This window comes from Dendrobates tinctorius, unplaced genomic scaffold (genome assembly GCF_039654945.1).
Source record: "Dendrobates tinctorius isolate UK_male_01 unplaced genomic scaffold, ASM3965494v1 ptg000120l, whole genome shotgun sequence".
NCBI classification, from domain to species: domain Eukaryota; kingdom Metazoa; phylum Chordata; class Amphibia; order Anura; family Dendrobatidae; genus Dendrobates; species Dendrobates tinctorius.
The window spans coordinates 36,356,094-36,378,035 of record NW_027361788.1 but is presented as its reverse complement, the minus strand read 5'-3'; the positions used below and the strand labels follow the sequence as shown (position 1 = coordinate 36,378,035).

The following is a 21,942-nucleotide window of genomic DNA, read 5'->3' as shown; positions in this document are numbered from 1 at the left end:
TTATTACACTTTTTGTTTGACGGTATGATAATAAATCATTATTTTTTGCTTCGTTTTTTATTTTTATTTTTTAAGGGGTTCGCTAAAGGGGTTAACTAATGGGACAGTTTTATAGGGCGGGTCGTTACAGACGCGGCAATACCTAATATGTGTACTTTTATTGTTTTTTTTTTTTTTTCAAAAAATGGATTTATTTGGGGGAATATTTTTTTTTTTTTGTAATTTATTTGGCGATTTTTTTTTTAATTATTTTAACACTTTTTATTTTTTTTTTTTTACTTTATTAAATAGTCCCAGGTGGGACATCACTGTTCTGTGACAGATCGCTGATCTGTCACATCACAGATCACTGTGACAGATCAGCGATCTGTCACAGGCAGTGCACAAGGCTTCCTCATGCCTGCACTTTGCAGGCACTGAGGAAGCCAGCTTCCTGCAGGCCCCCGAAGGCCCCCGTCGCCATCTTGGATTCGGGGGCCTGCAGGAAAGGAGCCCCCGGCAGCAGCGCTGCACATTGCGCTGCCGTGGGGGGGCTCAGGGAAGCACGGAGGGAGCCCCCTCCCTGCCGATGCTTCCCTTTAACCCCCGGTACACCGCGATCATGTTTGATCGCGGTGTGCAAGGGGTTAACGTGTCGGGGGTGGTCCGTGACCGCCCCTGACACATTGTGCCGGGTGTCAGCTGTGATAATCAGGTGACACCCGGCCGCGATCAGCGGCGCTCACCACGTGGGCGCCGCTGATCGCGGTAGACGTACTATCCCGTCCATGGGCATAGGGGCCCGGGTCCCATGGACGGGATAGTACATCTGATGTCAGAAAGGGGATATACACACATACATACATGCATGCATGTATATATGTATATATATATATAGTGACAAGGTCACTGGTAAAGGACTGGAGGGGAGATGTTTCACTACGCCTAATGGTGTCAGTGATATAAAATCAAGTTTTATTTCCTCTAGCACAGCAAGTGTTGCGAGGGTTAAGTTATGTTATGGGCTGGTTTTTAGGGAGACATTCATAGAGCGGGTGGGAAGATGTCCGCCATATCTCCACCTACAGAGCCAGCACCGCCGTGTGCTGACAGGACCTTGGTGATGTCACAGTCATGTGATCAGTCATGCGGTTGAGGAGTCAAATGGTCAAGGCTTAAATAGCTAAAGTCGAAGGGTAGTCTGGGCTGTTGAGGGCCTCGAGAGGAAGACCCCAGGAGAGTGTTTGTGCACATAGTGCATGTGCAAGGACATTGCTAACCCTGAGTGGGCTGACCCCCACTAGTGCCAAGACTGGACAAAGTGCTACAGTTTTGTTTTGCTGTTTTGCCCAGAGGGCCGTGTTTATTTTTGTGCTTAAACCTTGGTTTATGCTGTTCTAATAAACCAAGTGCATCCTTAAAGGTGCAGGTCCGTGACTACTTTCACATGCAGCCGAGTGAGCCAATCCACCACTATTATATACAGTATATACACACACACTACAGCTGTGCAAGCATGGTCAGACAAAATAGAAGAGACTGTGAAGAAACTGATGTAGGTCCAACAAGAGACAACAAACTACTGATGCAACAGTTTGAACAGCAGCAATGGCAGCACCAGCAGCAGTGGAAACAGCACAGGCAACAGCATCAGCAGCAGATGATTCTCTTGGTGAAAACTGTCCAGAGCAAGGAGACAGCAATTTCTGCCAGCCACAGGGACGGTATCCATGTGAGGTAAACAGTGCGGGAGTCCTTGAAGAAAATTACGCAGGAGGATTATGTCGAGGTTTTCCTGACTGTATTTGAGAGGGTTATAGGCAAGGGAAAACTGCCCCTGGGGCAATGGGCGGAGGTCCTGGTGCTGTATCTTACTGGTGAACCACAGAAGGTGTATTATGACCTTGCCCTGCATGATGGCAAGGAGTACTACAATCTGAAGGCAGAGATTATGGCACGATTGGGTGTAACCCTAGCCGTCTGGATGCAACAGGTGCACCTCTGGCAATACCAAAATGACAAGTCTCCCTGGTCCCAGATGTTCGACCTGTTACATCTGATGCAAAAATGGCTGCAGGCGAAGACTTGCTCTCCAGCACAAATGGTGGAAAAAGTGGTGGTGGACAGGTTCATACATTTACTGCCTAAATCTGAACAAAACTGAGTTACCCAGGGAAATACCCAGAGTGCAGATGACCTTGTGAGCTTGGTGGAAAGTTACTTGGCTGCGGAGAACTCCCTGATCATACAACAGATCCCGAGTTCACTTCTCAGAGATAACCAAAAGAAGGGCCCCAAGATCACCTCCAAGGAGCGGTCAACGGCCCAGGAGGGGTCAGAGACAGGTTCAAAGTGTACATCTCGTAACATTGTCTGTTGGATGATCCCGAGTTCACTTCTCAGAGATAACCAAAAGAAGGGCCCCAAGATCACCTCCAAGTAGCGCTCAAGGGCCCAGGAGGGGTCAGAGACAGGTTCAAGGGGTACATCTCGTAACATTGTCTGTTGGAGGGGTTGTGCCCATGGTCATAGATCAGTCACTTGTTCTTTGACCTCAGAGCTTAAAGACTGCAGCATGGGTCAGCGCCGCTTTTACTTCACCTACCCTGTCTGCAGCGCTATTCCTCATCCTGGCGAGGTATCTCACGTATGCCGGGTGGCTGTGAATGGTGTCTCAGTGAAAGGACTTCTGGACTAGTGCCTCTGAAGGTGGTGGGCATTCGGTGTATCCATGGAGGTGCCAAGAACTTTCCTGTGGCCCAAGTTGACATTGACACTGACTATGGTACTGTGACCCACAGAGTGACAGTGGTTAAAAACTTGTCGCATTCTATAATTGTCAGTCATTATTTTTCTATTTTGTGACTTATGGGAGAAAGCGGTACTACCTGGTAGCTTGGCTGATAACTAGGTCACAACTGAAGAAACCTCGTCATATGCTACGACCGACAAGTTTCCATTGTTGATACTGGTTGATGACAAAGAGGAGGAAGCATCCCCTGAAACCAATACACCTGAGCTGGAGGTGTTCAGTGGAAACTTTGGAGCTGCCCAACTCAGGGACTTTGGTAAGGAAAATACTCAGGGGAAAAGTAAATGTGCTAAATGTTGTTCCCTCAGGAGTCGGGAACCAGTGTTTGGGTTTCGCATTTGACTAGGCATAATGATCAGTTATATCAAGGGACCAAGGTGACGGGCCAGGCAAAAAAAAGCACCTCCTCAAGGCACGATCCAGGGTGTATAGCCAATTAACTCGGGTGAAACAATTTAAAATTTAAGAATTGGGTGTGGGTGTTCATGCCCACTGTGGAAAACAAATTCCTCGCCAAGTGGCAAGGAGCCTATAAAGTTTTGATGATGGCCACTATAAAGTTTTCCAACCAACTAAAAGGAAGCCACACCAAGTATTTCATATCAGCTTAGTCAAGCCTTGGACGGAATGGGGTTCATGACTTCACGACTGGTTGGGTGAAGTGAAGATGCCCAGCCCCCGGCTTTGGGCAGAGGGGAAGGTTATGTAGACTAGCAGCTGGCAGAATCCTGGATAGGAGGTGCTGAGAGAGTTAATAGGACCAGCATAAGGATCCAGGTTTGTTAAGATGAGATGGAGGGACTAGTCATTCCCACCCTCCAATCCAGGTGCAGCTGGTTTAAAAGGACAGCGGAATTGTTCATGCATTCTAGGGAAGTAGAGTGCAAACAACTCTGGTATTCGGGTCTGTGGATGCAAGGTGGAGGACCTGTGTATGTTGCTTTGACTCTGCAAGAGGCCGAGCATTCTCTTTTTTTTTTGCAGTGTAGTGTAGCATGTTTGAATACGCTATTCCATGTAGCGGCATTCAGAAAAAAAATACTTTTGGAAACTGAGCTCTGATTCATTGGCTGTTGTGAGAGCTCAACATCCCTATGTTGACAATGAACTGCCTGAGCACAGATGCCGGAAGGGTTGTCATTTGGACACAGACAAACAAGCACTCTTCTTACACAGTCGTTAATAACTTTCGACCTTTAATAACTCAGCAGGAATAAAGATATTTTATTAAAAAATGCCAAAAGCTTCCTCCAACCGCACATGTAAATACACATGAAAATCCTCCAGAAGATTGCAGGCTCCTTGTTTTATCTGATGCTAGACAGGAAAGAAAAGATCCTCTTGCATTAACTCAGTCACTCCTGTCAAACTGTCAGAATCTTTGGTATTGAGAAAAAAAATCATATATATATATTATAATTTTGTTTTCTGTGAAGATGAAACAACCCAGCCCGAGATCAATACAATCAATTGTAGTTCGTAGACCGTCACTGGAAGAGAATGGGGAATTTATAATCACAGATATCATCTGTGTTCGCTTAGGTAGCACTTAGCCAACTCATTAAGAGATTTTTTTTTCCCTTGTGAAACAGGTTCTTAAATAATCAATAGCCACAGTTCATCTTTGCTCTGCAGACAGCACAGAATACAGTCCCAGGCCATCATCATAGTGCAAAAAAAAGGAGTAAAGCCTTAAGCCCTCCATACACATTGAAGCAAAGTCAGCTGAAAGCACAGATTTCAACTCGACCAGCCGATTATCTCATGTGCATGGCAGCCCCATGACTCTCCCCACAAGAGGAATTGAGCATGTAGAATTTCAACACATTTTAGCTTCTGGGCAATGTCCGACAACAGCAAACACCCCTCTTCATTGAGAACACATGCATGCCCTGCCGAACCGATCATGCGTTTGGGTAGTGAGTGGATCATTTGGTGTATGGACAACTTTACGCCCTCTTATCTTATTCCAACCATGTGTCCTCTCTCAAACGTAGGAGACAAAGTGACACTACGCTTTCATAACACCGTTGCCACCTCTATCTAGCAATCAGCAGGGGTCTATTTCTATCTTCCAAATCTTTTTTAGGATGAAGTACAAATTTCATGTGTAGATTTTCCTGAGCTCACTGCATCCCCTACTAATTTGAGAACTGAAATGAAAAATGGGGAAACTGAGGTTTTCCAGCCATTGTCCTGATAAATGACATGTTAGAAAATATTGCATCATATCGAAAAGTTTCTTCTCCTCATCAGAATGTTTACCCGTGACTGACATTTTTCACTTTTATATAGTTAACGTCTGTTAATACCCGGTTTACTCTTTCTATCAAAATAATTTCATATTCGGACAAGATGTGGTCTTCAATCAAGAAACTCTGGTCCAGGTCTCTTTGCTTGGGTTCTCGGTAATGACAAAGTTTGGCAACATCACTTGGAACTTGGTACTGATTGCCCATGAACTCAAGCGGAACATGGACAGAAACTTTGACAATGCTCCTGGGATTTATGATCATCTTTGTAGGATTGATTTCATCGGGCAGGTTGGGTTCCCGGTAGACATGATGGAGAATGTTAAGTCCCGGGACAGAAATCCACTCTTTGGGAGTTAGGCCATTAGTCTTATCTTGGGGAGTGGTTGGAAATAAATGATTTTCGAAAATAAAAACATTCAAGCTTGGGTCATCATGGAGAAGATAGTCCAACATTTGTGGCCAGTCTTTGTGGACGACTGGAATGATCAACTCATCAATGTCATTCAGTGCTATATATTTACTCTTGTACATGTTGCGATAAATGCAGTCATTCAAGGCAGCGGTCTGACCAAAGTAATGGAGATCTCCAGGATGATCGGGGTAGTGCCAACCCTTGGAAACATTTATGAAAGAAGTAATGGGCCAAGAAATAAGCTCCACAAATTTTAAATCGACGTAATAGGACAGGATTTTTTTCATATCTGGGCTAGATTCAGTGTGGTAGATGATCACTTTTTCAGCACCCAGCATGCGGTACATCTCCATAGATTGAATAAACTGAAGGACATTACTGTAGGCGTCGAACATTGCCGAAATGCAAATAAGAATGTTGTACTGAAATTTATGCTCTAAATTATTGACCTGTTCAACAGTATTTTGGATTTTTAGGAACACAGGAGCAGGGTCATCCATTTGGTATAGAGATACATATTCCGGGTCTTCGTCGTCTTGGACATTGCACAGGAGATCAGTTGTACCATATGGAAAATTAAAGTGGTCTGTGTGGACCTGATACTCAGCAAAATTAATATTAGAGTTACTAGGGTTAAGAAAACAGAAATCACACAGCAAAGAATCAGGTTCATATCGATAGGTTATGCCCAAAATCCGGACAATTCTGTTACCACGAAAGTCCAGATAGGCAGATACCAAGAAGGTCTTACTGTTCTTGACTTTGATGATGGTATTGTTCGTTACGTTGAGTTTACATACTGGATCTAATATAAGCTTAACTGGTCTGAGAAAGTAGGAGGTAAGAGAGTCCTCAGGTAGTGCAACTTTTACAAAGACGATAATGTATGCCAAGTAGACCAAGGAAAAGGTGGCAAAAATGACAGAAAAGACTTTGCAGAGTTTCCTGAAGGATGTACATGGATTCATTCCCGATAGGTAACCAAGATACAAATCGTTATCTTTTTTTCTCATGTTCTTCCATTGAAGAGATATAGCCTAAAGAAAAAAATAGGGATAAATATTTAAATTCATACAGTAAAATCTATTATTAAAGCCAAAAATTATTTATGGCATTTGACTATAATCATAAAAATAAAAGCTAAAAGATCCTGTACCGATCACTGGAACAGATGTTTTTCTTCTAGGTTCAGCTTGTAGAGGCATTTATGCACATTCAATCGAAGTACATTTAATCAAAGTAGGAGGCTGTTATAACATGGATGAATGTGACACGCATCTCTATTCTCTTCATACAGGTAACCAGCTCTTTCAATCTCTGCTCTGAATCAACTCCTGTGTGTCTCCACTCCATTCAATGTCAGCAAGCAGGTAATCCTGAATGCTATATATGTGTTTTCAACTATGCAAGCTTATATCTGGTAACCAGCTTTCAATCTCTGCTCTGAATCAACTCCTGTGTTTCTCCACTCCATTCAATGTCAGCAAACAGTTAATCCTGAATGTTATATATGTGTTTTCAACTATGCAAGCTTATATCTGGTATATAGTTATTTCAATTTACTCTGCTTGTCCCCTTATGTTGTGAGGTCAAGAAACTTTTCAAAGTGCTTTATGATCCATGTAGTGCTGGACATTTGTTTATCTGACCACATTTATTGGGTCCTGCTGTCTCAATTTAATTTGATTAACGAGAAGAGAGAGAGCAAAAAAAAAGGAGATCTAAGCCTTAGCCTCCTATATATTCAGACATAGCTTGGGGAAGGCATTTATGTAGGGGGCATTTATGCACATTTAATCAAAGTATGAGGCAGTTATAACATGGCAGTTAGACAAGGCAGGAGACAGGCAAGACATTTATATATATCTATTCCCTGTACATTTGGAATGCAACAAATATATACCATATGCATTTGTGTAATTTACAGTATATCCTGGTCACTGCATTCACACACATCCACCGCCCTGGCATTAACTCTCTACACTCCATCAATATTGGCCCCTCACTCCTTTCCTCTATGTATAGCACTCATGCTCTTTTCACATTGCTAAATTGCACAGATCCATTCAGTCCCACCATTCAACATCAGAGACGCTCTCACAAATCACTTAACCATCTGCTCACTCTTTCTACCCTCCTTCTCCTAGTCGCAGGAGACATTGCTCTCAACCCTGGTCCCCCATGTTATAGAAGGTCAAACCCCCCAACTGCTACACTCAGAGACCCCTCTAATCTTATTAATATTCCCTGCATGCCATCTGTCTCTCTTAATTGTGCCCTTTGGAATTCTCGCTCAGTGTGTAACAAACTCTCCATCATTCATGACTTTTTCCTTTCCTTTCTAATTCTCTTACTCTTCTGACTCTTACTGAAACCTGGATCCAGCAGTCAGACACTACCGCTGCTGCTCTTTCATATGGTGAACTACACTTCTCTCACACCCCAAGATCAGACAATAGAGCAGGTGGAGACGTTGGTCTGCTCCTATCACCAAAATGTACCTTTCAGGTTATGCCTCAACTACCCTCACTTGTCTTCCCTTCTTTTGAGGTCCATGCCGTCAGACTCTACACCCCCTTCTCCATGCGAGCGGCGGTGGTGTATCGTCCTCCCGGCCACTCCCATCAGGTCCTGGATCATTTTGCCACTTGGCTTCCACATTTTCTCTCCTATGACATCCCTACCCTCATCATGGGCGATTTCAACATCCCCATTGCTCTTCCCCTCTCCCCATCTGCTACTCACCTTTTATCTCTAACCTCATTTGGCCTTTCACAGCTTACTAATTCTCCAACGCATGAAGACGGAAACTCCCTCAACTTGGTCTTCTCTCAGCTTTGTGCAGTGGGTGATTTTGCAAACTCCCCTCTCCCACTCTCTGACCACAACCTTCTTTCATTCTCTATCAAGAACTGCCAGGCCGCTCAGGTCACCCCCACTGTCCATACTTATAGAAATATACAGGCCATTAACACCCAGAAACTTATGAAGAACTTGCAGTCTTCATTGGCCCCTATCTCCTCCTTCTCATGTCCTGATTCTGCATTGAAGCATTACAATGAAACACTTCAAAGTGCCCTGGATGAATTTGCATCTCCTATAAATAAAACACCACAACACAGATGGCGACAACCCAGGCATACCCTGCAAACACATTACCTGCAGCGGTGCTCCAGGTGCGCTGAACGTTTGCGGGGAAAATCCAATCTACACGAAGATTTCATCCATTATAAGTTTATGCTTAGAACATACAACACTGCCCTTCACCCCTCAAAACAAACCTATTTCAACACCCTCATCACCTCACTGTCCAATAACCCTAAACATCTCTTAGACACTTTTCATTCTCTACTCAACCCAAGAGTACAGGCCCCAACCATGGAGCTTCGAGCTGACGATCTGACCAATTACTTCAAAGAAAAAATTGACCAGATCCGACAGGAAATTATCTCCCAATCACCTCATACCATGCACTGTCCTCCCTCCCCCACTGCATCTAGCTCACTCTCTGATTTTGAACCAGTCACAGAAGAAGAAGCAGGCTCCTTGCATCGTCTTGCCCAACCACTTGCACCAGTGACCCATTTCTGTCACATCTCCTCCAGTCTCTTTCCCCTGCTGTCACCCCTCACCTAACTAAAATATTTAACCTCTCTCTCTCTTCTTTCCATCCTCATTTAAGCATGCCATCATACATCCACTACTTAAAAAACCATCCCTCGACCAAAACTGTGCCGCTAACTATAGACTTGTCTCTAATCTTCCCTTCATCTCTAAACTCCTGGAACTCCTCGTCCACTCCCGTCTTATCTGCTATCTCTTTGATAACGCTCTTCTCGACCCTGTCCAATCCGGTTTCCGCTCTTTACACTCTACTGAAACTGCCCTCACTAAAGTCTCTAATGATATACTAACAGCTAAATCAAATAGTCATTACTCCATGCTAATTCTCTTGGATCTCTCTGCAGCATTCGACACTGTGGATCATCAGCTCCTCCTCACTATGCTCCGTTCCATTGGCCTCAAGAACACCATTCTCTCCTGGTTCTCCTCCTATCTCTCTGACCGCTCCTTTACTGTGTCTTTTGCTGGTTCCTCCTCCTCTCATCTTCCCCTTACTGTTGGGGTTCCTCAAAGATCAGTCCTAGGCCCCTTCCTCATCTCTTTGTACACTGCCCCTACTGGTCAAACAATCAGTAGATTTGGTTTCCAGTACCATCTCTATGCTGATGACACCCAATTATACGCTTCTTCTCCTGACATCACACCAGCCTTTCTAAAAAAACACCAGCAATTGTCTAAACACTGTGTCTAACATCATGTCCTCACTATATCTGAAAATGAACCTGTCAAAGACTGAACTCCTTGTGTTTCCTCCCGCTACTAATGTACCTATACCCGACATTGCCATTTCCGTGTGTGGTTCCACTATTACTCCCCAGCAACATGCCTGCTGTCTTGGGGTCATACTTGACCCCGAGCTTTCCTTTGCTCCCCACATCTGATCACTGGCTCGCTCTTGTTATCTGCAGCTCAAAAGCAATTCTAGAATTCGACCTTTCCTTACTTTTGACTCCGCAAAAACTCTCACTGTTTCTCTTACTCATTCTCGTCTCGACTATTGTAACTCTCTTTTAATCGGTCTCCCTCTTATCAAACTCTCCCCTCTCCAATCTGTCTTGAATGCTGCAACCAGGATCATATTCCTCACCAATCGATACACCAATGCCTCTACCTTGTGCCAGTCATTACACTGGCTACCCATCCACTCAAGAATTCAGTATAAACTTATTACCCTCACCCACAAAGCTCTCCATGGCTCAGCACCACCCTACATCTCCTCCCTTGTTTCAGTATACCACCCTACCTGCGCTCTCCGTTCTGCTGATGACCTGAGGTTAGCATCCTCAATAATCAGAACCTCCCACTCCCGTCTCCAAGACTTTACACGTGCTGTGCCAATTCTTTGGAATGCACTTCCCAGATCAATACGATTAGTCACCAATCCCCACAATTTTAAGTGTGCCCTGAAAACGCATTTATTCAGACTGGCCTACCGCCTCAACACATTAACCTAATCTATCCCTGTGTGGCACAGCCAAAAGTTTTACCATAACCAGATTCCCCACATCATGTTCCCACATGCTTTATGCATCCATTAGCCTTCTGTGTCTGTACTGTTACACACTTAACATTATAGCTGGTCCATACAATCAGGGCAATTGTTACCACCCACCTTTCGTGTCTACCTTTTTCCTTATAGATTGTAAGCTTGCGAGCAGGGCTCTCATTCCTCTTGGTATCTGTTATGATCTATGTGATTATTGTTATGCTGTAATGTCTATCATCTGTACATGTCCCCTCTGAAATGTAAAGTGTTGCGGAATATGTCGGCGCTATAGAAATAAAATGTATTATTATTATTATAGAGGAACCCAGTAAATGCAGAGTAAAAGATCAGATCAGGAGAAGATAGAAGCATATTTCTCTGATAAACATATATTGCAAAATTGCTTATATTCAGGTGTACTATTGATTTATGCATTATCTAGACATTAAAACAACAGTTTCTCTTTAATGGCGATTTTAGAGAAGACTGCTTTAATTTTACTACAGTAGTATGTACAGGAATATAGTTTCCTCTAAGGCCTCTTTCACACTTCAGTTTTTTACAATCAGTCACAATCCGCCAGGTTTTGAAAAAAACTGATCCGCAATTTTCTTTTGAGGATCCGTTTTTTCCCCATTGACTTACATTAATGGCAGGTTGCCGTCCGTTGCATCCGTTTTTTTTGCGGATCCGCCAAAAGTTGCTGTCCGTCACCATCCTCAAAGATTTCAAAACGGAGCTTGCAACGTTTTTTTCTCTGGCGGATCCTCCAGACACTCATTTAACCCGAAATTCCAAAAAAAAAATTCTCTCTCTCACTCTCTCGTTTTCCAGGCTGCGATTCCTTTAAAATTGTTCATTTGTCGGATCCGTCAAAAAAAAACGGACGGGTGGCATCCGTTGTCATCAGTACTAAAACGGATCCGCCATCCGTCCTTTTGGCGGATTTTGACTGATGCACAAAACTGAAGTGTGAAAGAGGCCTTAGGCTGCTGAATTTAAATGTGCATATAAGTTAATGATTAAGACAACTCTTTTACCTATTTTTATTCCAAAAGAAGTGTGTTTTTGCAACCGTTAATGTTTGATTACATGTGATGTTGTAATCATGACATAGCTTCAATACACATTGCTGAAAAACTGCTCAAAGGTTCTAGGAATTCCAGTTAGTCTTTGATGTTGAGCTCTGTGGCAAGGTAATGGCCAGAAATCCAGCTCACAGCAAACTCCGACAAATAAAACCTTTTTACTATGAAGCTTACCGTATTTTCCGCTGTATAAGGCCTGTTTCACACTTGCTTTTTTTTGCAGCGCGTTTTTCCCGCAAAGAAAAAACATTGAAAAAACACATACAAATGCATACAAACGCTGCGTTTTTTTCAAGCATTTTTATGCGCATGCAGGAAAAAAACGCAGCGTTTTTGTGCGTTTGTATGCGTTTTTTGTGCGTTTGCGTTTTTTTACAGATTTTGGAAAAAAACCCCAAAAAAGAAAAAAAAAACATTCAACAACACACAAGACCAATGGGACTTCATTGTGGGTGTGGTATGTTAATATATAGACCCTGTCTACAGTATTCTTCACATTTGCTTGATTCTTCTCGTGACCATGGATCTGCGCTGGAAGAGTTTTCACTTCAACTTGGATTTGGACATCGCGATGGCTCAGGTGTATGCAGTTGCTTGCCATGAACAAAGAAAGAGAGAGAGGGAGCGAAGACGGCAGCGGCGGCGTATGTGGATACATCCGATTGTTGAACTCCGGGAGAGCCGTGAAGCATACCACACCCTCTACAGCGAGCTCCAGGCAAACCCGGAGAAATTTATAGATTATATCCGGATGTCCCAAGAAAGTTTCAGGGATTTGCTTGCTCGTGTCCAACAATCCATCCGGAGACAGGACACACAGCTCCGTCGTGCGATTCCTCCTGAGGAACGGCTACTGGTGACATTACGGTATGTAATATTAAACCAAGGGGTGCGGTCTGATGTGTTTTTTTTAAATTTAGTATTCAAAACCTTGGGTAATTAGTTTTCGTGAATGTACTAATATTTTATTTTAGAGTTTTTTAAAATAATATACATAAATATTAATTTTACTTCTTTGTCTGTTCACAGATTCCTGGCGACTGGAGAAACCCTATCTTCACTACACTTCCAGTACCGTATTGGAATCTCTACCTTGTCTGGAATTGTTGCTGACACCTGCCGGGCTCTCTGGAATGTTCTTTGTCCAGAATTTCTGCCCCTGCCCACCGCTGAAAAGTGGATGGAAATTGCTGACAAATTCTGGACAGTATGCAATTTTCCCAACTGTTTGGGAGCTGTTGATGGTAAACACATACGGATCATCAAACCCAAAAGAACGGGATCTGAGTACTATAATTACAAAAAGTACTTTTCAATAGTACTCATGGCCATTGCGGATGCCGGATGTATGTTTGTAGCAGTGGACATTGGAGCATTTGGCCGTGGTAATGACTCACAGGCTTTTAAAAACTCAGACATGGGCCGGAGGTTGTATGGCAACCAATTTAATTTCCCTATGCCACGGCCTCTTCCTCACACCGAAGCTCCGCCACTGCCCTTTGTAATGGTTGGCGATGAGGCTTTTCAAATGTGCGGAAACTTACTGAAACCCTACTCCAGCCGGGACTTGGACCACACCAAAAAAATATTTAATTATAGGCTGACCAGGGCCAGAAGAACTGTCGAGTGTGCTTTTGGGATTCTTGTCTCCAGATGGCGAATTCTGGGCACGGCCATTAATCTTAAACTTGAAACAGTCGATGAGGTGGTGAAGGCCTGTGTGGTTCTACATAACTTTGTGATGGCTAAAGAGCACCCGACCTTTGAACTGGACGATGATGCTCCTAACCCATTGCCTGAATTCACTCAGCACACTCTCAGGTCATCCGTTGAAGTTGGCCAAATGAGGGACCAATTTGCGGCCTACTTTATTTCTGATGTAGGACGGGTGCACTGGCAAGATGAAATGGTGTAATGTTTTTGTTTGTTTATGGTAATAAAAAACCTTATTTGATACCATTACTGAGTGCACTATATTTTTTAAAATCCAATTAAATAAAAAACTTCCCATGTATAACTGAATTTTTTGATGTTCACACACCTGGGCAGGTAAATACACATATGAGTTAAAATGCAGCATTGCTAGTCTGCGTGAAATATATTGGAACGAGCAAAGCTGCAGGCCATGAATCAGGAAACCAATTTTTTTCAAGAGAAAATTGTCAAACTAGTTGAAAAAAAAGTATGTGATTTTTTCAAAACCCAACCCTCAAAACCCAACCCCACCCAATGAAAGTCAATGGGGAATACAAGTCAGCATTGAGTGGATGAATGTAATCAGCTCAATTCCAACTTTTATTTAAAATTGTGGTAGTGTATAAATAGACAAGTTTCTAGAGTTATTACACTAGGCCTTGGAATGACTATACTAGGCCGTGGTATTTAAAATATGAGTATAGTAGGCCTTGGGCCTACTAGTATAGTCATATGTGAAATACCACGGCCTAGTATAGTCATACCAAGGCCTACTGTAATAACTCGATTTTTACCAACTAGGATCTTGTTTCACGAAAAACAAACTGGTGAAACTTGACAAGTTTCAACAGTTTGTTTTTCATGAAACCAGATTCATGTTGGTAAAACTAGAGTTATTACACTAGGCCTTGGAATGACTATACTAGGCCGTGGTATTTCAAATATGAGTATACTAGGCCTTGGGTTGGTTTTTAACATGTATTTACCCATCAGTGTGTGTGAGCGGCGCAAACAACATTAATGAAACTTTGTAATGGTGAACCACAAATGTAAATTTATTTTTAATCACAAAAATAAACCAAAAAATTATTTTTTCCGGCGTTTGGGGGCAGATGGTTTCAATTTGGGGGTGTGCAGGGAATATGCAACACTTGCAGTTGAAGACGGTGTTTGAGGGGAAGGGGCAACAAAACTTGTGGGGGAAGGTAGTCCAGTTAAGGGAATTAAACTAGGAACACTTGGAGGAGAGGAAATCTGTTCAGGTACATTTGTTGTAATGGCATGTCGCCGTAGGCTTGTGTGCCTGGACCGACTTTGGCCCAATGCCCGCCTTGATTGATTTCGCCTTGAACTTGGGGCAAATATTGAGTGTAGGTCCCCCGTCTGCTGGGGTGGCTGCTGCTGAGGTGGCTGCTGCTGCTGAGGTGGCTGCTGCTGAGGTGGCTGCTGCTGCTGCTGAGGTGGCTGCTGCTGCTGAGGTGGCTGCTGCTGCTGAGGTGGCTGCTGCTGCTGCTGAGGTGGCTGCTGCTAAGGTGGCTGCTGCTGAGGTGGCTGCTGCTGAGGTGGCTGCTGCTGAGGTGGCTTCTGCTGCTGCTGAGGTGGCTGCTGCTGCTGCTCTTGGTTGGCAGTGCTCGTCCTTGCAGGAGGACTGGTGGCGGCAGTGATGGTCCAGGTTTGCGGAGTGGTGGTGGCAGGGCTACTACATGTTGTTGTAGCGGCAGGGCTGTTCCATATTTGCCTAGTGGTGGCTGAGCTCCACGCATGCATGGGAGTGGCGGTGGTGCTCCAGACAGGAGCAGCGCTTGCCATGGTGGTGTCAGTGAAGTGACCAGCTGCACTCAGACTTGTGGTGGTGTAACGGTGGGTGTCCTGGCTTTGAATAGAGGTGTCCGTGCAGTGGTATGCAGCACAAGTCGGTAGTGAGGTGAAGCGAGTCAATGGTGGCACAGGTGGAAATGACACCACTGACTGCTGACCGTACCGATTATGCTGCATAGCCTGCAAGAAAGCATTGTTGCAGGCCTGCAGCACATTCAGCTGTTGCTCAGGACTAAGGTGTTCCGCCATGCCCTTTTCAATCTTACTAAAAAAATGGTGTGCTGGTCTGTTGAGGTCGGCCTCCAGACGGTCAAGGCGCTGTTCTACAGAATTGAAGCGGTGTTCAAAGTGGTTAAAACCACGTTCCATGAGTGCAAAACCGCTTTCAACTCTGTCGGACAGCGACTTGAGGCTGGAATTAAAGGCCTCGCTCAAATGCATAAACTCGGGCAAGACATTCCTGTCCAAGGCCCTCTGCCTCTGGCGGGTAGTGCCCGCATAACCAGTGGCAGAGACCTGGGACAGGGGAACACCTGATGGCCCAGCTTCCTGGTCACCAGCTGTGTGTGTGTCTGACCTGCAAGGTGCTTCATAGCTGTCGGATGGCTGGGACGGGTCAGAGGACGTCCGAGGAAGGACCGCTCCAGGGCCAGGTTGCAGGGTGCTGCTCCAGGTGCTGTGGAAGAAAGGAAAATCATTACTACCATGCCTTTACAAGAAGCATCAGCTGTGGATTAGAAAAACACAGATTAATAAAAATAAAAACCCAAAATTTATAATACTTACGATCTCGTGGCAAGGACCGGTCTTAGGAACTGCAACGCGTGATAGTGACGGTATCTAGTTCTGGTCCTTGACGCAGATCCACTGCGAACCTGGCCCTCAGCACGAACATCACTGTTGAAGCGGTCCTTGATCGAACGCCAACGTGTTCGGACTTTGTCCACTGTTGGGAAAAAAAAAACAGTGCCGTCAAGGACAACAGTCACTGCGGCACAATATAGCAATACAATACTCAAAGCAGTCACTGTAGAGCCCGATGACACTGTTGGGTTTCCTGCTAGAATATACCTAGCACGAAACCCAACAGTGCCGTCAAGGACAACAGTCACTGCAGCACAATATAGCAATACAATACTCAAAGCAGTCACTGTAGAGCCCGATGACACTGTTGGGTTTCCTGCTGGAATATACCTAGCACGAAACCCAACAGTGCCGTCAAGGACAACAGTCACTGCGGCACAATATAGCAATACAATACTCAAAGCAGTCACTGTAGAGCCCGATGACACTGTTGGGTTTCCTGCTAGAATATACCTAGCACGAAACCCAACAGTGCCGTCAAGGACAACAGTCACTGCGGCACAATATAGCAATACAATACTCAAAGCAGTCACTGTAGAGCCCGATGACACTGTTGGGTTTCCTGCTAGAATATACCTAGCACGAAACCCAACAGTGCCGTCAAGGACAACAGTCACTGCGGCACAATATAGCAATACAATACTCAAAGCAGTCACTGTAGAGCCCGATGACACTGTTGGGTTTCCTGCTAGAATATACCTTGCACGAAACCCAACAGTGCCGTCAAGGACAACAGTCACTGTGGCACAATATAGCAATACAATACTCAAAGCAGTCACTGTAGAGCCCGATGACACTGTTGGGTTTCCTGCTAGAATATACCTAGCACGAAACCCAACAGTGCCGTCAAGGACAACAGTCACTGCGGCACAATACAGAGCAGGGAAATACTCACTAAACGCCTTTTTGGAGGATGCTGTGGCGCTGTCCCAGCCATCCATCAACGCTGCGGCCACCTCATTCCATAGCCGCCGGGTCACCACATTGTCCTTGTACAGGAGGTCACGGCTGTCCCACAACGGCGCACGCTCCTGGACCAGGCTGATGAGCTGCTCATTATCCAGGTAGACGTCTTCATCCCGTTGTGGAACCTAGACAAAACACATTCATTAGAATAATCAAATTTAAATTGAATAAAAAGTTACAAAAAAAAGAAACATAAAAAAGAGTAAAAATAGAAGATAAAAAATAAAGAACATTACAAATCATTTGATACATACATTCCGTATCACCACCGGGACTTGGCTTCGCTGCTCCTGCTCTTCGCCCTCACTAGTCCCGTCCGCAGAAGATGATGATGATGATGTCTTAAAAAAGTTGAAAAAAACGTAAGAGATTTGGAGTAGCAGCAGATATACTTACCAGATGCACGAAAATAATCACCTCACGGTCTGCTTGCGCCAATTCCTGCCGCGATGGGGAATATTCGGATTCTGAAGACATACTGCATGTAAAAATAATAAAAATCATTAGTACATACATAATTTAAAAGGACAGGCATATAATGTAATATACTCACATTCTTGACGCTGATAGAAGATGGGTTCCTTGGTGACTGTCTGCTCTCCAATCTGTCAGTGTAGTAGTGGCAGAGTTTTGGCAGGCACCTCCTTTATATAGACTTTTTTTTTTTTTACTTTAGAAGTTTATAACTAGTACAACAAGTGGACACCACCAAAAAAACGCAGCGCTAAAAAAACGCATACATGCGCATGCCAGTGCGCACGTATGCGCATCCATAGGCTATAATGGCCATTTTTAGCGCAAAACGTGCGCATACGTGCGCATGCGCTTTTTTGCAGGACCAAAAAATGCAACATGTAGCGTCTGTAAAATACAAACGCACACCCCAAAAAAACGCAGCGCATGAAAATCGCATACGTGCGCATGCCAACGCGCAGGTATGCGCACCCATGTTAAATATAGGGGAAAAAACGCATGCGCACGTATGCGTTTTTTTCAAGCGCAAAAAAACGCAAATGTGAAACCAGCCTAAGACGACTTTTTAACCCCTGAAAATCTGCTTAAAAGTCGGGTGTCGTCTTATACGACGAGTGCATATGGGGGGAGTGGTCCCGATGAACAAGGGAGGGTGTAAGTGGTGTTATCATCCCCCTTTTACCTCATTGGTGGCAGCGGTGCAGCGGCTCTTCCTTCAGCAGTGTGGCAGCTCTGTGCTGGGGGTCGGCGGCGGCTCCTCTTTGTTCAGCGTGGGGGCGCTGTGCTGGGGGGCGGCTGCGGAGGCTCTCTGTCCAGCGTCGGGGCTCCTCCGGCATTTCCCCAAAGCCCGGAGGCCCAGGCAGCTCCATTGCTGCGATGTAGTGGCCTCCGGGAAAATGGCCGCCGGAGCCCACGCATGCTCAGATTCAGATCTCATCCCGAGATCTCGGGAGACGAGATCTGAATATGAGCATACACAGGCTCTGGCGGCCATTTTCAGGGAGGCCACCGCCTGGACCTCCAGGCTTTGGGGAAATGCCGGAGGAGCCCCGACGCTGGACAGAGAGCCTCCGCAGCCGCCCCCCAGCACAGCGCCCCCACGCTGGACAAAGAGGAGCCGCCGATCCCCAGCACAGAGCCGCCACAGTGCAGATGGAGTAGCCACCGATCCCCAGCACAGAGACCCACAGACAGCACCGCTGCCACCAATGAGGTAAAAGGGGGATAACTCCACGTACACCCTCCTTTTGTCATCGGGACCACTCCCCCCACACCCGGCATATAAGATGACACATGGCATATAAGAAGACCCCCGACTTTTAAGAAAATTTTCTATTTTAGCTGGAGAACTTGGGGGGTCGTCTTATACGCCTGGTCGTCTTATATGCCGGAAAATTCGGTACTATAAAGGCAAGTCTCCAGACACAAACATTAGAAAACTACGAACCGAAGGAATATTAAAAAGACTGCCATACACAGGACTACCCCACAAGCCAGACACATCAGAGCTGTCAGAATATGTATCTGTTTGTCAGAATGTAATCTAGAGGACCCTTTAGAATCTTGACAAAATTTTTTTTTTAGACATTTAGGTTGGGGCTACATGGCCATGACATGTTTCACTGCTACATTGCAGTGTATGGGTCGGATTGTCAGAGAGTACCAAGACAAGCAAGTCACAAAAAGTCCAACCGCATCTGTTTTTTTGTTTGTCTAGCTTGTCACAATCTCTTTAATTTGTTTTGCACTGTAATGATCTTTTGCAGCGCAACATGCGACAGCCAATGTCTCCATGTAGCCTCAGCCTTTGGTTGTCAGTCGTTCTCACCATGAGAGTGAGAGATTCCTTTAAAGGGGACCTTTCATTGGATTTGTTTTTTAATTTTAAACCAAGTACCTCCTCCAGATGAAGCTCCTCCACTAATTTTGGAACAGTTTTTCTTCTTCTGTGCCCCTCCGTTCCAAAGTTATGCTCCCCAGAAATAATGGTTCAGATTTTACTTTCACCCAACTGGGCATAAACCACAGAACTTCTCTGTGGGCACAGTTCTGTTTTGGTTGGCCATCATTAAGAAGAGAAATGCCCAAAGGAAAGTTCTTTTATACATGCCCCGTTGATTAAAGGGAGAATTTACACCATTGCTCCCGGCGGAAATAACTTTGAAACGGAAGGGAAAAGAAAAAAAATTGGTTCCGAATCAGTGAAGCAGATGCAACTGGAGAAGTATAAATTTAAAAAAATATACTGAAAAGTCTTATTTAAAGACTTCTGCAAAGGAATACGTGGATTTCGTCTGCGCTGCCCAAATGATGAAATTCCAGAAGGTTAATAAAGTTTGACAGTGGTTTATTCTACGTGTTTCAAGGTTTTTGCAACCTCTTCTTCTGGAAATACCACATGAAGCATACATAGGTGGTGCATTAAGTACACACAGATTTTTAAAAAATGAGCTCCAGTCAGATGACACATGTCAAAGTTCATAGTTAGCAGACAGTATAAATATTCATAGTAATAGTTAGAAGCTATTTTTATATTGACATGTCTATTTTAATTTCACAGGTTGTTGAACAAAAGGAAAAAAATAAGGAAAATTAAAAAACACATATATACTGAGCAAGAAAAGCAAATCTCGGACACAAACTCCTAAAGACATGCCTCAGCTTCCTCCAGATCTGCCGCCTGACAATTAGACCACTCGGCTATACTAACAAGTTCCTGCAAGCGTAACCAATGTGGAAGAGACATATGTTGAAATAAACCATTAGTTAAAAATTAAATTGTAAGGATCTAAATTTTAATCAATTAAAAATAAATTTTTTATTAATAAAAAATAATATAATTTTAAAAAAATCTTAGGTTCAGCTTGTTATTCCTATTTAATGATGAATTAGAATAAAGGGGGGGGAAAAAAAGGGAAATCACTCATCTGCCAAAGCTCAGTGGCAGAGTGGGAAGGACTATGTGCTCCACACCTACAATATTGCATACACCTTCAGGATCGCACCACAGGAGGAGCACACAGAGCTTCTCCAAATACCACGTGGCTGTTAAAAACTCCTGCACAGAGTCAGATTATACAGCGACCAGTGCCAGTGAAAGTCACATACCAAAGGTTAAAAAAAATTCACTCCTTCAGCAGCGTTATTAACACCACCTGAGGATAGAAAATCATGTCAGAGAATGATTTCTTCAGGACAAAGGAATGATTGGTTATATACAAATATTTCTGAGAGGAATATTAACAAACTTAAAAAAAAATATATACCAGTAATCATTTTTATAATTATACTGGGGTCCAGAGACAGTCCGGAAAGAGGAGAGGAGTTAATGCTCTGTAGAACTACTATTTCTCTGAGTGGAGATAGAATAGAAAAAATTGAAAAAAACAGAGTTTAGGGATTTCCCTTATCCGTTCTGCGGGAAAAAGAGAGAGTGAAGCTATATTTGTAATTATGGTGTAAAATGTATCAGGAAGGACCAAGAACACCTAACGAGGGGGACAATTACTTTCTGTAGTTGGCGTTACTCATTCAATTTTTTAACCGCAGCACCATCAATTTAATCCTATTACTGTGGAGCGCTTATAGTTAATGAGTCTCTAAATTTAAAGGGCTTACTAGACATAAAGGAGTATGATGGAAATAAATATATTAAAAACACATTAAAAATACTTCCCTTATAAAACATGAATAAGATCTTTTACAACAATTAAATAATCAACCCATCAGGTATTTCATGGTGAAATTCTTTTACAAATCCCATAGAAAAATAAATATTAAAAGAAAAAAATGTAAATAAATACATATAACAAACTCTATTAACCCCTTTACCCCCAAGGGTGGTTTGCACGTTAATGCCCAGGCCAATTTTTACAATTCTGACCACTGTCCCTTTATGATGTAATAACTCTGAACGCTTCCATGGATCCCGGTGATTCTGACATTGTTTTCTCATGACATATTGTACTTCATGTCAGTGGTAAAATTTCATTGATATAACTTGCGTTTATTTTTGAAAAAAAAACAAACAGAAATTTGGCGAAAATTTCGCAATTTTCCAACTTTGATTTTTTTATGCCTTTAAATCACAGAGATATGGCACACAAAAAACTTAATATGTAACATTTCCCACATGTTTACATCAGCACAATTTTGGAACCAAAATTTTTTTTTGTTAGGAAGAATTTATACTTTATTGTTTGCAACTTAAATATTATGTGGTAATCTGAAAGAGTTTTTTCTTTGCTCCTTGAGCAGCAAAAAGAATACACAATGTACCCATGCTTTTTGTGTAAATGGGTCAGCCGGGATAAGACTCATCACTGGAGTCAGAAAAAGTTGGCCAACGAGAACATCTTTGCAACCCGGACTCAAGAACGTAGTTGCAGAAAGTTTAGTTGATCCCATTAAATTTCTCTTGCTACCACTCCACATTAAAGGGGTTATCCGGTCCAAATCGATAAATATGC

General features: G+C 43.6%; 2 protein-coding genes and 1 long non-coding RNA gene across 6 annotated transcripts in view; 1 reads left to right on the top strand and 2 right to left on the bottom strand.

The window, feature by feature from the left end:
* Positions 1–1,847: 1,847 nt before the first annotated feature.
* Positions 1,848–20,278, top strand: LOC141046634 (uncharacterized). Its single transcript, XR_012219624.1, has 3 exons — positions 1,848–3,047; positions 6,756–6,828; positions 20,034–20,278. It is a non-coding gene; the product is annotated as an uncharacterized lncRNA (long non-coding RNA).
* The window catches only part of LOC141046633 (beta-1,4-galactosyltransferase galt-1-like), a 130,165-nt gene continuing 112,218 nt past the window's right edge, over positions 3,996–21,942 (bottom strand). For 2 of the 4 annotated variants that reach the window (XM_073541166.1, XM_073541165.1), the window contains exon 2: positions 3,996–6,495. In XM_073541166.1, coding sequence (XP_073397267.1) covers positions 5,053–6,471 — 1,419 coding nt within the window. In that variant the 5' untranslated portion in view covers positions 6,472–6,495 and the 3' untranslated portion in view covers positions 3,996–5,052. Of the gene's footprint in view, positions 6,496–10,694; positions 11,172–11,213; positions 11,382–21,942 lie in introns of those variants that run through there. The other 2 variants (XM_073541164.1, XM_073541167.1) reach the window with 2 other exon arrangements.
* LOC141046632 (uncharacterized) lies at positions 14,264–17,956 on the bottom strand. Its single transcript, XM_073541163.1, has 3 exons — positions 16,929–17,956; positions 15,956–16,115; positions 14,264–15,845 (listed from the first exon to the last, which is right to left on the bottom strand). Exons 1-3 carry the CDS (start codon positions 16,972–16,974, stop codon positions 14,879–14,881), a joined length of 1,173 nt encoding a protein of 390 aa, XP_073397264.1. The 5' UTR covers positions 16,975–17,956; the 3' UTR covers positions 14,264–14,878.